The following is a 14561-nucleotide window of genomic DNA, read 5'->3' on the forward strand; positions in this document are numbered from 1 at the left end:
TAGGCTCTGGAGACTGGCCTTAAAATGGTTCAAATCTTATCTCTGTAATAAACGACAGAGAAAGCAAATATGCCATGAAGGCAAGGAACTCCTTTCAAATTACAAAAAACTAGCTATGGAGTGTCCCAGGGTCCTGTATTAGGCCTTCTGTTGTTTCTGACATATATAAATGATTTACCAAACCATCTGAGCATCACTGACACAGTGATGTTTCCCAATGGCATAAGAATTTTTATAAAATGGCACACTGAGGATAATTTTCAGCAGAATGTCTCTAAGACAATAACTGAAGCAGGAAAATGGTTTAGGGATAATGATTTGGTCATAAATAAGGAAAAACTAGTATGGATGAATTTTTTTAATATTAGAAATAAAGTTAGAAGTAGCATAAAAGCTGAGTTAGGGAATTATGCTATTGCACAAGCTACATACACAACATTTCTAGGATATGGGTGAATTAGCACTTGAGATTGGAGAAGAATCTGGAAGTTTTGAATAAAAATGTAGGTAAATGCTGTTATGTGCTAAAGACTGTTGCAGCATTGAATCATTGTTGTGTGCCTGTTATGGTTATATGAATAGCTTGCTTAGGTATGGTGTGATCTACTGCAGAAACAAAGGCATGGCAAAAAAACTTTCAAACTACAAAAAAGGACCATCAGAATAATGAAAGGAGTTCCCTGTAGGGAGCCATTCAGGGACATATTTAAAGAATTTAAAATAATGGCCCTTTCTAGCTTATACATTTTTGAATATGTGTGCTTTCTGAAAACTCACCAGGAATTTTCAACATTGAATAATCAAGTTCATACATACAAAACATGAAACAGACGTTTTTTCAGAGAGAAATCAACAAAAATGCCCTTTACCAAATAGTGCATATTATCAGTCCAAAATACTCTTTACTTGATTGCCTGCTACAATAAAGAGAATTAAAGAATTTCATAAATTCTAAGTAGTGCTAAAACAACTATTGATAACATGTAGCTTTTACAACAGTGAAGAATGTCTGTACATAGAAAACTAAAATTATTTACGTTTTTTGATGTAAGATTGTATTTTCATGTAAAATTGTGAAAAACTTAAATATAGGAAATTTTATTGTAACTAGCTCCAGCTATGCATTAACTACACTTGTTCAGTGTGTGTTGTTAATGAATTGAATTAAACTGGATTGAAGATGATCCAGAATTTTTCACTTTGTCTTACCTGTTCTCAATTTTGAAAAGCCCACAAAAAATTGTGATGGTAGCTGACACCTACTGCTTCCCCCATGTCTCAGTCTATTGTATCAGACATAATCTCTTCCTGAATGATACATTGGTATTAAGGGGGGAGTCTGCCTTGTTGCTGTAATAGCAATACGTGTAACTTCTTCAGAAGCATTACAAATACTTTCACTTAATTCAGCACTGTCTGGAATATAATCATCACTGGCTTTGGACCCTTGCTCTCAAACTTTCTGCAGACATTTTAAATATTCCATTATTTTCTTTTCCAACAAATTATGAACAGTTTTAATGTCTGTATCATGACTGTCAAAGCACTTTAGATACAAAGCATCACAATAATCAGCTCAGAAACTTCAGCATACATTATAACATCCTGGCAGAGTCTCTGTTGAAAAGAAATAAAAGTCACAAAATTTCAAACCTTCAACTGCTGTTTTCGAATGCAGGCTGAGTTGGCATCCTTTCGCTCTCAGCTTCAAGCAGTTTGGCTTCGGTCACACAGCTTGAGGCTGTTGCCAATGGGCATCACTGTGGGGATCCAGATGGGGGTTAGTCGGGGACGGCCAGCTCGTCACACGCATCCCCTGATTGGACAACGGCAATGGCTGCCCAGTATACTGCCCACATTGAGGCTGACCCCTCACCCGTGGTAGAGTGGGAGGTCGTCTCGAGGTGTGGCAGGGGCCGAAAGAAATTCCGGAGGGCTGAACCGAAGGCCTCTCCAGTTTGTCTGACGAACCGGTTTCAGGCTCTGTCTCCAGCTGATACTGATCTTCAGCCAGACATGACTGCTTGTCCTGTTCCAGAGGTTGCCCCTCAGTCTGCAAGATCTGGGCGGTCGCAGAGGGTGGGCTTACTGGTAGTTGAGAGCTCCAACATCAGGCGCGTAATGGGGCCCCTTAGGGATATGGCAGAAAGAGAGGGGAAGAAAACCAATGTGCACTACATGTGCATACCAGAGGGAGTCATTCCAGATGTGGAAAGTGTCCTTCTGGATGCCATGAACAGTACAGGGTACACCCATCTGCAGGTGGTCGCTCATGTCGGCACCAATGATGTGTGTCACTATGGATCGGAGGAAATCCTCTCTGGCTTCCGGTGGCTATCTGATTTGGTGAAGACCACCAGTCTCGCTAGCAGGATGAAAGCAGAGCTCACCATCTGCAGCATCGTCAACAGGACTGACTGCGGACCTTTGGTACAGAACTGAGTGGAGGGTTTGAATCAGAGGCTGAGACGGTTCTGCGACCATGTGGGGTGCAGATTCCTTGACTTACGCCAAAGGGTGTTGGGGTTTCGGGTTCCGCTGGATAGGTCAGGAGTCCACTACACACAGCAGGCAGCTACACGAGTAGCAGGGATTGTGTGGCATGTACTGGGCGGTTTTTTAGGTTAGATTGCCTCGGGCAAGTACAGAACGGGCAACAGCCTCAAAGGGTGCGGGACGAAGTCAGGACATGCGGAGACCAAGCAGCAATCGGTATTGTAATTGTAAACTGTCAAAGCTGTGTTGGTAAAGTATCAGAACTTCAAGCACTGATATAAAGCACTGAAGCTGAAATCGTTATAGGTACGGAAAGCTGGCTGAAGCCAGAGATAAATTCTGCCGAAATTTCTACAAAGGCACAGATGGTGTTTAGAAAGGATAGATTGCATGCAACTGGTGGTGGCGTGTTTGTTGCTGTTAATAGTAGTTTATCCTGTAGTGAAGTAGAAGTGGATAGTTCCTGTGAATTATTATGGGTGGAGGTTACACTCAACAACTGAGCTAGGTTAATAATTGGCTCCTTTTACCGACCTCCAGACTCAGCAGCATTAGTGGCGGAACAACTGAGAGAAAATCTGGAATACATCTCACATAAATTTCCTCAGCATGTTATAGTCTTAGGTGGAGATTTCAATTTACCAGATATAGACTGGGACACTCAGATGGGTGGTAGGGACAGAGCATCGAGTGACATTATACTGAGTGCACTATCTGAAAATTACCTCGAGCAATTAAACAGAGAACCAACTCGTGGAGATAACATCTTGGACTTACTGATAACAAACAGACCCGAACTTTTTGACTCTGTAAGCGCAGAACAGGGACTCAGTGATCATAAGGACGTTGCAGCATCACTGAATATGGAAGTAAATAGGAATATAAAAAAAGGGAGGAAGGTTTATCTGTTTAGTAAGAGTAATAGAAGGCAGATTTCAGACTACCTAACAGATCAAAACAAAAATTTCTGTTCCGACACTGACAATGTTGAGTGTTTATGGAAAAAGTTCAAGGAAATCGTAAAATGCATTTTAGACAGGTACGTAAAACTGTGAGGGACAGGAAAAACCCACCGTGGTTCAACAACAACATTAGGAAACTACTGTGAAAGCAAAGAGAGCTTCACTGCAAGTTTAAACACAGCCAAAACCTCTCAGACAAACTGAAGCTAAACGATGTCAAAGTTAGCGTAAAGAGGGCTATGCGTGAAGCGTTCAGTGAATTCGAAAGTAAAATTCTATGTACCGACTTGACAGAAAATCCTGGGAAGTTGTGGTCTTACGTTAAATCAGTAAGTGGCTCGAAACAGCATATCCAGACACTCTGGGATGATGATGGCATTGAAGCAGAGGATAACGCATGTATAGCTGAAATACTAAACACCTTTTTCCAAAGCTATTTCATAGAGGAAGACCACACTGCAGTTTCTTCTCTACATCCTCGCACAAACGAAAAAACAGCTGACATTGAAATAAGTGTCCAAGGAATAGAAAAGCAAATGAAATCACTCAACAGAGGAAAGTCCACTGGAGCTGACAGGATACCAATTCAATTCTACACAGAGTATGCGAAAGAACTTGCCCCCCTTCTAACAGCCGTGTACCGCAAGTCTCTAGAGGAACGGAAGGTTCCAAATGACTGGAAAAGAGCACAGGTAGTCCCAGTCTTCAAGAAGGGTCGTCGAGCAGATCCCCAAAACTATAGACCTATATCTCTGACATCGATCTTTTGTAGAATTCTAGAACATGTTTTTTGCTCAGGTATCATGTCATTTCTGGAAACCCAGAATCTACTCTTTAGAAATCAACATGGATTCCAGAAACAGCAGTCGTGTGAGACCCAATTTGCTTTATTTGTTCATGAGACCCAGAAAATATTAGATACAGGCTCCCAGGTAGATGCCATTTTCCTTGACTTCCGGAAGGCATTCGATACAGCTCCGCACTGTCGCCTGATAAACAAAGTAAGAGCCTACGGAATATCAGACCAGCTGTGTGGCTGGATTGAAGAGTTTTTAGCAAACAGAACACAGCATGTTGTTCTCAATGGAGAGACATATACAGACGTTAAAGTTACCTCTGGCTTGCCACAGGGGAGTGTTATGGGACCATTGCTTTTCACAATATATATAAATGACCTGGTAGATAGTGTCGTAAGTTCCATGCAGCTTTTCGTAGATGATGCTGTAGTATACAGAGAAGTTGCAGCATTAGAAAATTGCAGCGAAATGCAGGAAGATCTGCAGCGGATAGGCACTTGGTGCAGGGAGTGGCAACTGACCCTTAACATAGACAAATGTAATGTATTGCGAATACATAGAAAGAAGGATCCTTTATTGTATGATTATATGATAGCAGAACAAACACTGGTAGCACTTACTTCTGTAAAATATCTGGGAGCATGCTTGCGGAACAATTTAAAGTGGAATGATCATATAAAATTAATTATTGGTAAGGTGGGTGCTGGGTTGAGATTCATTGGGAGAGTCCTTAGAAAATGTAGTCCATCAACAAAGGAGGTGGCTTACAAAACACTTGTTCGACCTACACTTGAGTATTGCTCATCAGTGTGGGATCTGTACCAGGTCGGGTTGACAGACGAGATAGAGAAGATCCAAAGAAGAGCAGCGCGTTTCGTCACAGGGTTATTTGGTAAGCATGATAGCATTACAGAGATGGTTAGCAAACTCAAGTGGCAGACTCTGCAAGAAAGGCACTCTGCATCGCGGTGTAGCTTGCTGTCCAGTTTTCGAGAGGGTGCGTTTCTGGATGAGGTATTGAATATATTGCTTCCCCCTACTTATACCTCCTGAGGAGATCACAAATGTAAAATTAGAGAGATTCGAGCGTGCACAGAGGCTTTCCAGCAGTTGTTCTTCCTGCGAACCATACGCGACTGGAAAAGGATAGGGAGGTAATGACAGCGGCATGTAAAGTGCCCTCTGCCACACACCATTGGGTGGCTTGAGGAGTATAAATGTAGATGTAGAATAATAATAATAATAATAATAATCAACAGATACGAGGAAAGTAAACTGGAAAAAGAAAACACTACATGGCAAGCACCCGTATCATCTAACACAGCCACACATCGATCAAGACGCATCCAACACCTGGCTAAGAAAAGGCTATATACAGTGAGATGGAAGGATTCATGATTGCAGTACAGGGTCGAACAATAAACATCAGATATTAGAGCAAGCATATTATTAAAGATCCCAATACCACAACACATAAATGCAGACTTTGCAAACAACAAATAGAAACAGCAGATCACATCACAAGCGGATGTACAATACTAGCAAATACAGAATACTCCAGAAGACATGACAATGTAGCAAAAATAATACATCAACAACTAGCCATACAACATAAACTAATAAAACAACACGTTCCCACATACAAGTATGCACCACAAAATGTACTGGAGAATGATGAATACAAATTATACTGGAATAGAACCATTATAACAGATAAAACAACACCACATAACAAACCTGACATCATACTCACCAATAAAAAGAAGAAATTAACACAACTAATCGAAATATCCATACCCAATACAACAAATATACAGAAGAAAACAGGAGAAAAAATTGAAAAATACATCCAACTGGCTGAGGAAGTCAAGGACATGTGGCATCAGGATAAAGTTGACATTATGCCAATTATACTATCAACTACAGGAGTCATACCACACAATATCCACCAGTACATCAATGCAATACAGCTACATCCAAACGTATATATACAACTACAGAAATCTGTAATTACTGATACATGTTCAATTACCCGAAAGTTCCTAAATGCAATGTAACATATACCGTACAGTTAAAAGGAAGTCACGCTTGATCAAGGTCTGCGTCACTTTCAATTTTTAACCAGACATAATATCTGAGAAAGGAAAGAAGATACTATAATAATAATAAAATAATAAAAATAAAAAAGTATTGTTGCATTAGACAGACTAAGTTTCAAAACTAAACAATGGAAAGTCCAGGTTGGATTAATGACAGTCCTATACAAAACTATAGATGGCTTCTCACTGTATAATGGAGATGTAGATTACAAGATAGGCACAACAAAAAGACTGTCAAACAAGGAAACTTTTGGCCAATAAGGCCTTCATCATCATTAAACAAAATACATACACACAAACACGCACACAAAGATGGCTCAAGCACATGAACACAGTCTCTGGCTGCCAAGGATTTTGGTTTATTTGTTTGGTGGTCTTTTTGTTGTGCCTAACTTTTGTCTCAGCTCCTCCACAAAATGGTGAGTAGCAATTAATTCTTTTCATAATATTATCATTAAGTTTCAAAATTGTCATTTTGACCACTTTGGCAGTCCTAGTGTAAAGGAACATCAAAATTATGTATGAGATTTCAGTGATGTCATGTTCTAAGAACTGCCTGCCCCATCCACTTCACAGCAAAAGTTGATATTGAAACCATATTTAAAAGGCAAAAAAAATCATAGTTTTAGGTTAGCTTTTGTCTGCAAGTCCCTCGCACTCCCCAATATGAGAGATTTTATCATTACATTATGTCAGTACTTTTACAAGTTTCTTTAGTGATTCCAGTTGTCATTTCTTTGTTATTTCACTAACACAATTTCTCTCACAGAATACTGTATCACAGCTGTTTCTTCTGGGACACTATAAGTCTATGGGTTTAGTGGAACAGTCACATGAAGGTTATGTCTAGGACCATGGTATTCCATCTAATTGTAAGCTCTAACTGTTTACAAACACAGGCTTTCTCTGTGTTTGTAACTGATAAAATATTTGTTTTACAATTATTGATCAAGTAGCAATAACTTCTCAATGTTGCATTTTGATAAGATTCCTACCTATCATCTATGTACACATTAACAAGTTTTCAATTTGTCACAGTAAAGAGAATAAATATTGCAGTAAGTCAGTTACATACACAATTGGCAAATGAGGTACATTATTGTCACTAACATCTAACTATTGAAAGACAGCCTTTTTTTCTGACTTCCAGAAGGTAACCTAATATTTTCTGCCACCTGAAGAAACACTGCTGCTACTCAGGTATTTCTCCAAGATGAACTACATCACATTGGTACAATTATTATCATTAATTGGCCTTTTCTAACTTCTGGAAGCTACCACTGATAACCTAATACTGTGTTAGTAATTGGGAAACATCATTCTCCCAAAATTAAATAAATTATATAATTTGCTAGTAATTCTTTTACATTGTATGGACACAAGGATTCTTGGATTACAGTTTCTATTAGTGTTGTAGTGGATGTAGTCAGTTGAATAAGTAATCAAGTGCTTCAACTATTCTGAACTACACAGGTACAGAGAAACAGCAGCTGAGTTACATATCTAAGAGATAAAAAAGGTTCCTGTGTATTTAGTTAAGTGTTAATTTACAGTATATTTAAATGTGTATATATAAAAAAAAATGCCCTTGATTGATATTGCATAATTTGATTATCTTTAATGATGATTACAGCAGCAATTTATAGCACATTTTTCTCTCTAAAAATGTGTTCTTGTGCTTGTTCGACTTTCCTGAGGATTGTCCTTCATGCGGGAAGCTGTAAAACATGACATTTGAATGAATATTTTTTAATTCTAGTGACTGTGATTGTGTAACCCTTTCAAAACTTTGATAAAAGAATCAATGAACAGGAAAAAATAAGTAGTAACTCACGCAGTGCTACATGGGCTGATCAGTACTTATCTTCTAGAGGTGCAACTCTACAGACAATGTAAACATAACAAAGTAAAATTCAATAACAGAGAATCCATGACAAAAACAATATACAAAAATGAAGGAAAGCAATCACTCAGCTGCAGGTGATTAATGTGGGGCACATATATTCACAAAAGAGCATAGAGATATCACTAGCTTACATACTACCATTCTTTATAATTTAAGCTCACATTCTCACAGAATGATGTGGACACCTAATGGAAGGCTTTGGTGCACTAACCAGATATGTCAACTTTTGGCAAAAAATGAGACCTTCCCGCCACTGCATAGTTTGAAAATTGCTGTATCATGTGATACGAGAGTGAGACCTGTCCATGGGACCAATTCAGAATAAAAAAGGGAATGGCGTTGTCAATGTCAAATGTTTGGGGCAAGAACTAGATATCTCCAATGCGTTCTTTGTCATTGCATCAAACATTACTCAGATTCTGACATGTGAAATGTATCCAAGAATTTCACTGTGTTTAATGTTACATAATATCTTTATTTAGACTCCTTGTTCCACTCTGAGAAGCTTTTCACTCTCTCATTTAGAGTGCTGATATGAGAAGTGCATTGTTTCAAAACACAGATCCTTTGAGTACTTCTCTGCACACAAGCATGTAGTTTGCTGTAGGGCATTATTATATCAAGTTACCTATCATGATTTTTTTCACCTTTTTTGAGAAGAAACTTTATGAAGTGTCTCTGCATGTTAAAAATGAGAAATATAAAGATGTCATGAAATTTGCCAAGAAGTATGTGCCGGTCTCAGACATGGAACTTTATAAATGGTTCAAATGGCTCTAAGTACTATGGGACTTAACATCTGAGGTCATCAGTCCCCTAGACTTAGAACTACTTAAGCCTAAGTAACCTAAGGACATCACACACATCCATGCCCAAGGCAGGATTCGAACCTGAAACTGTATCAGGCACGCGGTTTCAGACTGAAGTGCCTAGAACCGTTTGGCCACAGTGGCTGGCTGAAACTTTATAATAAGGTGGTGTGTGACAGAGCTGTTCAGATGCTGCCTACATTTCTACACAAGGAGAGGCACAGTGAACTTCTCATTAAACTTCACAGCTGGTACTTTTATTAGGGTGTCCATTTTGTTATTGTAATTCTCAGACTCTTTATCACATTCATTAACCTGCAGAGTCCTAATAACATATTCATGTGAATCTAATGCACCATCGAATGTAATGTGCACTCCAATTTTAAAAATTATAATCATAAAAAAAGAGTTTGTTGGCACATCAGTTGTAGGCTAAAATTTATTTACACAACATTGGATGTATACATAAACTATCAAAACAACAACATTTTTAACTGACCCATTGTTAAGGGAACACCCATTATCAAAAAAGTACACCAAACTTGATAACCTACATGACAAGCAACCATACCATAAATTACAGGTCTTATCATCATTATTCACTAATGTCACCATTACTTGTAACCTTGGAGGAGTCTACATCAGAAACAGATTCATTACCTCCTTCCCCATCACCCCCATTGTCGTTCTAGAGCATGTCATCTTCACTGGCATCAACAGTATTTGAAATACAGCATTTCTTGAATGAGTTCATGACCAATGGTTTTTTTATGCTTTTCTAGGCAGTCAAAACCCTATGTGCAATAATATGGAGTGCAGCCTTCTTAATTTTTCTTATCAGTGTCAGTTCACAGTTTGGTTCACAAAACCATTTTTTGTACTGTTGCTGAACATAACCATTGAAAGATTCATTTATACGAGTATACAAGGGTTGTAACACAGGAGTCATTCCTCAAGGAATAATTATAAGGTCTCTAGCTAGGCTGTGGATCTTCTATTTTACATCATCTGTGAGATGACCTCAAAATGGTTTGAAAAGCCCACCAGAATGAAGTTACCATATGTTTCGGAGCCAGTCAACATTAATGTTTCAATCATCCATCACTTCTCTTGATTTTGAACAATGACATCATCAGGGAACAGTTTTTCATTATTAGGGGTCTTGTGGCATGAAGATAAAGAAGGGTGAAGTTTGCACACATCTGCTGTGATTGCCAGCATTATAGTTACGCGTTGTTTTCACACCATGATGTTTTGATGTTAACTTCTTTCTCCTCTTCTCATCAATCATGTAATTATATGGCATATCAAACCAAAGCCTATTAGGCTCATCTAAAAATTATTCTCTTTCCAAAGTGTGATGCCGTACCACTGATTTTCTTGAAGCTTTTTCTCAAAATTCTGTGGATGCTTTTGGCATACTCTTGACAGTATCATAGAGATAAGCCCACCCATTACATAAAGTGTTCAACCCATCCACAGCTAGCCTTAAGGATTTGCATCGGTATTTTAAGAACTGCCGCCATCCCTTTTGCTTTGTTTCTTACGGTGCCACTAGTAACAGGTTACCCATTCTTCCTCCTTTTATGGTCTAATTCCAAAACTTTTACTTCATCATCAGGATTTCTTCCTTTGTGAACGCCAGTGAATTTCTTTCTGGTAACAGTAGCTGCAAAAAATGCCAATTATTGTTTCTTCCATAAGTTAATGTTACTCTAAGCTCCACTGAACTCACATTATGCCCTTCTATTACCACATTGTTCAGCATAAAGAATTTATTTATGCTTGAAAATAGCATCATATAGTGTTCTTCTGTGCTTGCTATCCTTTTTGTGACCACCTAATGCAAACACAGTATGCAGTAATTGGCTAACTATAATGTAACATAGTTGAGAATTACAACAGTGCATTGTGACTTAAGGAAAAATACCTAATTTCAGTGATGCTACCTGTGAATGATGGATTCAAATTTGTACTCAAACGTAATGTACCATTAAATCTTATACACACCAGAATTTTGAATACTGCATATGGTAGAAACAAAGTCTGCATTAAATTCATGTACATGTTGTAGTAGTTGTTTATTGTTTATTTTTTGACATCATGCATGATAGCAAAGTTGTGTGGTGCAAAATCGAGACAAGTCCACTTTTTTAAAAATTAAATAAATATCATAATAAATTTTTGTTTGGTTATGTAATAAGCTATTACATTGAACTGGCACACTAAATTAAGGTTGGAAAAAGAAAAGACTGATGAATATATTTTTCAGTATGTGGGTAGCTGTAAGCAACCATCATTATTCCAGGCTGGACTACATTTACCAAACACTGTTGATAATAGGTGATTGGTAGGGTCATAGCCTTTTGAAATTTTGGACCTTCCTATCTGGGCAAAGCCTCCACAGGAAACCATGGAAAACTGGGAGTGAATTTCTTTTGTGTTTCCCGCACGTTTTAAAAACTAAATTATCACCAGTACAAGAGCCACAAAGCGAAATGTTCCACTGATAACATGGCTCTCAAAGTACCAGATGTGGAATCTATGTTGGTCACCTTATAAATAAGAGCGGTGATAAAAAGTCAGAAATAATCCATTAGATCTAACTAAGGTGGTTAGATTTTTGGAAACACTCATTAGTCCTTAGGACCCAGATAATTTGTGGCCACTGTGTTTTATGTGTTGACCTGTGGTTGTGATAAGAGGATACTGGATTAATTCTCCAAAGAAAACTCAGAAATGTCCTGAGACACATGGAAATGTCCATATTATGCTTTACACACACACACACACACACACACACACACACAGAGAGAGAGAGAGAGAGAGAGAGAGAGAGAGAGAGAGAGAGAATAATTGAGGGCTTGTGCCACAAAGGTCACTGAGATGCTGTAAAGACAGCCTCACTGAAATGTCAATTGTCTCGTCATATCAAAAACAAAGATGAGGCAGCAAAACTTGTGCTAGAATGGAGTCCAAGAAACACATGAAGATCTAGGGCATGATCACAATTGAGACAAGGATATCCAGAAAGCCATGGGAGTTATCTGGCAGAGATGAGCTTAGGTCACATTAGTCAGAGGACCTGACTAAAAACGTACCATCACTGTAAGTGTTTAGTTTATGATGAAAATTGCTGATGGTGCCAGTGGAAATGCTGATATTGTTACCAACGATTATGATAAATATAATGATGAGGAGGAAGAGAATGAGGAGGATGTATGTAGAGTGGTTTGTTGTATGTGAATTGTACATGTTTGTATCTGTATCTGTCAATGTTGGTGCAACCTATTTATTTTAACCAACATTACAAAGGATTTGTCTTCTATTTACAGATACATCCAATGGTCCATTTATAGTGGGTGTTCGCACAAACAATGAAGTTACTGGCCGTGGCTTCCATCTGATGTACCGACAAAATATCTGCGGAATGACTTGATATATTTATTGAAATGCAACTGTGAATTGCACTATCAGTTACTGTAAACTTGATAATATTAACAAGTGCATTCAAAATGCATTCATACATTCTCTTTCAGCTTTTGTTGACTCACCTACAATGATGAAATGAACTAAAATGTATGGGTGCATACAGCTGTAAGAATTCAGAATACGATGCAGTTTCATGCATTTGATAAGGTACTGATGGATTAGCAGCAATTGTGTTTATGTACTCATTTATTATTGTTTATTGTTAGTTCTTTTTGTATTAAATTATGATACCACATCTGTATTATTAGGACTGAAATAAAGCCAAAGACTTCTGATATGTATATTAATATGATCAAACATAGTTTTTTTATGTAGTTCTATACAACTTTTTTAATTTTTGTTTTCATATTGTTTACTTTAAACACTATCAAATACATTACCTCCAAGATGGTATTTTGAATTTATCTAAAGAGTAATGTGATATTATTCTCCACTTGAATTGTTACAGTGCCATAGGGCAAAATAGTTGTTTGTGATGCCAATTTCACTCCTGGTCATTAAAAGTTGTGGAAAGATCGGCACAGGTAGAATGTTATGCAGAAACTTCTATCATTGGTAATAATGGATGCCATGTTACTATCCTTTCACTACTATCTTCTTGTGAAGACTTTTATTGAAACATACTTTTGACTAATGAAAAATCAGTAAGAAAAATCTAAAATAACATGTTATTGTTTTGGACTTCGGCCCAGAGACTGATTTGATGCAGCTCTCCATGGTACTCTATCCTGTGCAATCCTCTTCATCTCTGAATAACTACTTCAACATACGTCCTTCTAAATCTGCTTACTGATTCATCTCTTGGTCTCCCTCTACAATTTATAACCCCTGCCCCAAACACATTTTCTTCCAATACTAAACTGGTGATCCCTTGATGTCTCAAAATACGTCCTATCAACCAACCCCTGCTTTTAGTCAAGTCATGCCACAAATATCTAGTATCCCCAATTATATTCAGTACATCCTCATTAATAGCATTTTGCTCCCTGTATTTTATGCCTCCTACCTTCACAATTTCAAAAAGAGTATTGAACTGAGCATCATCAAAAGCTTTGTTTAAGTCTACAAAAGCTGTAAATGCAGGCTGGTGATTCCTTAACCTATCTTCTAAGATAAATTGTAAGGTCAGTACTGACTAACATATTCCTACATTTCCCTGAATTCCAAACTGATCTTCCCTGAGGTCAGCTTCTACCAGTTTTTCTGTTCTTCTGTAAAGAATTTGTGTTAGTATTTTGCTATAATGACCTACTAAACTGATAGTTTAGTGATATTCACACCCATCAGCACTTGCTTTCTTTGGAATTGGAATTATTACATTCTTCTTGAAATCTGAGGATATTTCATCTGTCTCTTACATCTTGCACACCAGATGGAAGAGTTCTGTCATGGCTGGCTCTCCCAAGTCTATCAGTCAGAAATGACTGAATGTTATCTGCACCAGGGGCCTTTTTTGACTTAGGTCTTTCAGTGCTCTGTCAAATTCTTCTCACAGTATCATATCTCCCATCTCATCTTTATCTATGTCCTCTTTCATTTCTATAATATTGCCATCAAGTTCATCTCCCTTGTATAAAATTGAAAGAAAACAATTAATCAGAGATTTGTACCCATTCTTGTAATATAATTGCAAAAAATAAATGTTTTTATTTAGAGTGCCACTTGATGTGGTTAATGAAGAGCTTTTCAGAATTAGTGGAGCTGTGGTTACAGACCAAGATGCAGTGTGAGTAGCAGTGACAGTTATAACTTTCAGAATGACATTAAGTGTTGGCTATGTTCAAACCAGAGTCACAAATACATAATTTAAATAAAGAATACCAGAAAAAGTGAATGCCTGAATTCAAAATCAGCATTGACTGTGCCAGTGTCAAATGGTAGTAAACTCTTATGAAAATACACTCCTGGAAATTGAAATAAGAACACCGTGAATTCATTGTCCCAGGAAGGGGAAACTTTATTGACACATTCCTGGGGTCAGATACATCACATGATGACAC

The 14561-nt window shown here is 37.8% G+C and overlaps 1 protein-coding gene across 1 annotated transcript in view; it reads left to right on the forward strand.

The window, feature by feature from the left end:
- The window catches only part of LOC124775790, a 125486-nt gene extending 112689 nt beyond the window's left edge, over positions 1 to 12797 (forward strand). The window contains exon 8 of the mRNA XM_047250620.1: positions 12405 to 12797. Coding sequence (XP_047106576.1) covers positions 12405 to 12508 — 104 coding nt within the window. The 3' untranslated portion in view covers positions 12509 to 12797. The remainder of the gene's footprint in view (positions 1 to 12404) is intronic.
- Positions 12798 to 14561: the final 1764 nt, after the last annotated feature.

Source organism: Schistocerca piceifrons, chromosome 2 (genome assembly GCF_021461385.2).
Source record: "Schistocerca piceifrons isolate TAMUIC-IGC-003096 chromosome 2, iqSchPice1.1, whole genome shotgun sequence".
NCBI classification, from domain to species: domain Eukaryota; kingdom Metazoa; phylum Arthropoda; class Insecta; order Orthoptera; family Acrididae; genus Schistocerca; species Schistocerca piceifrons.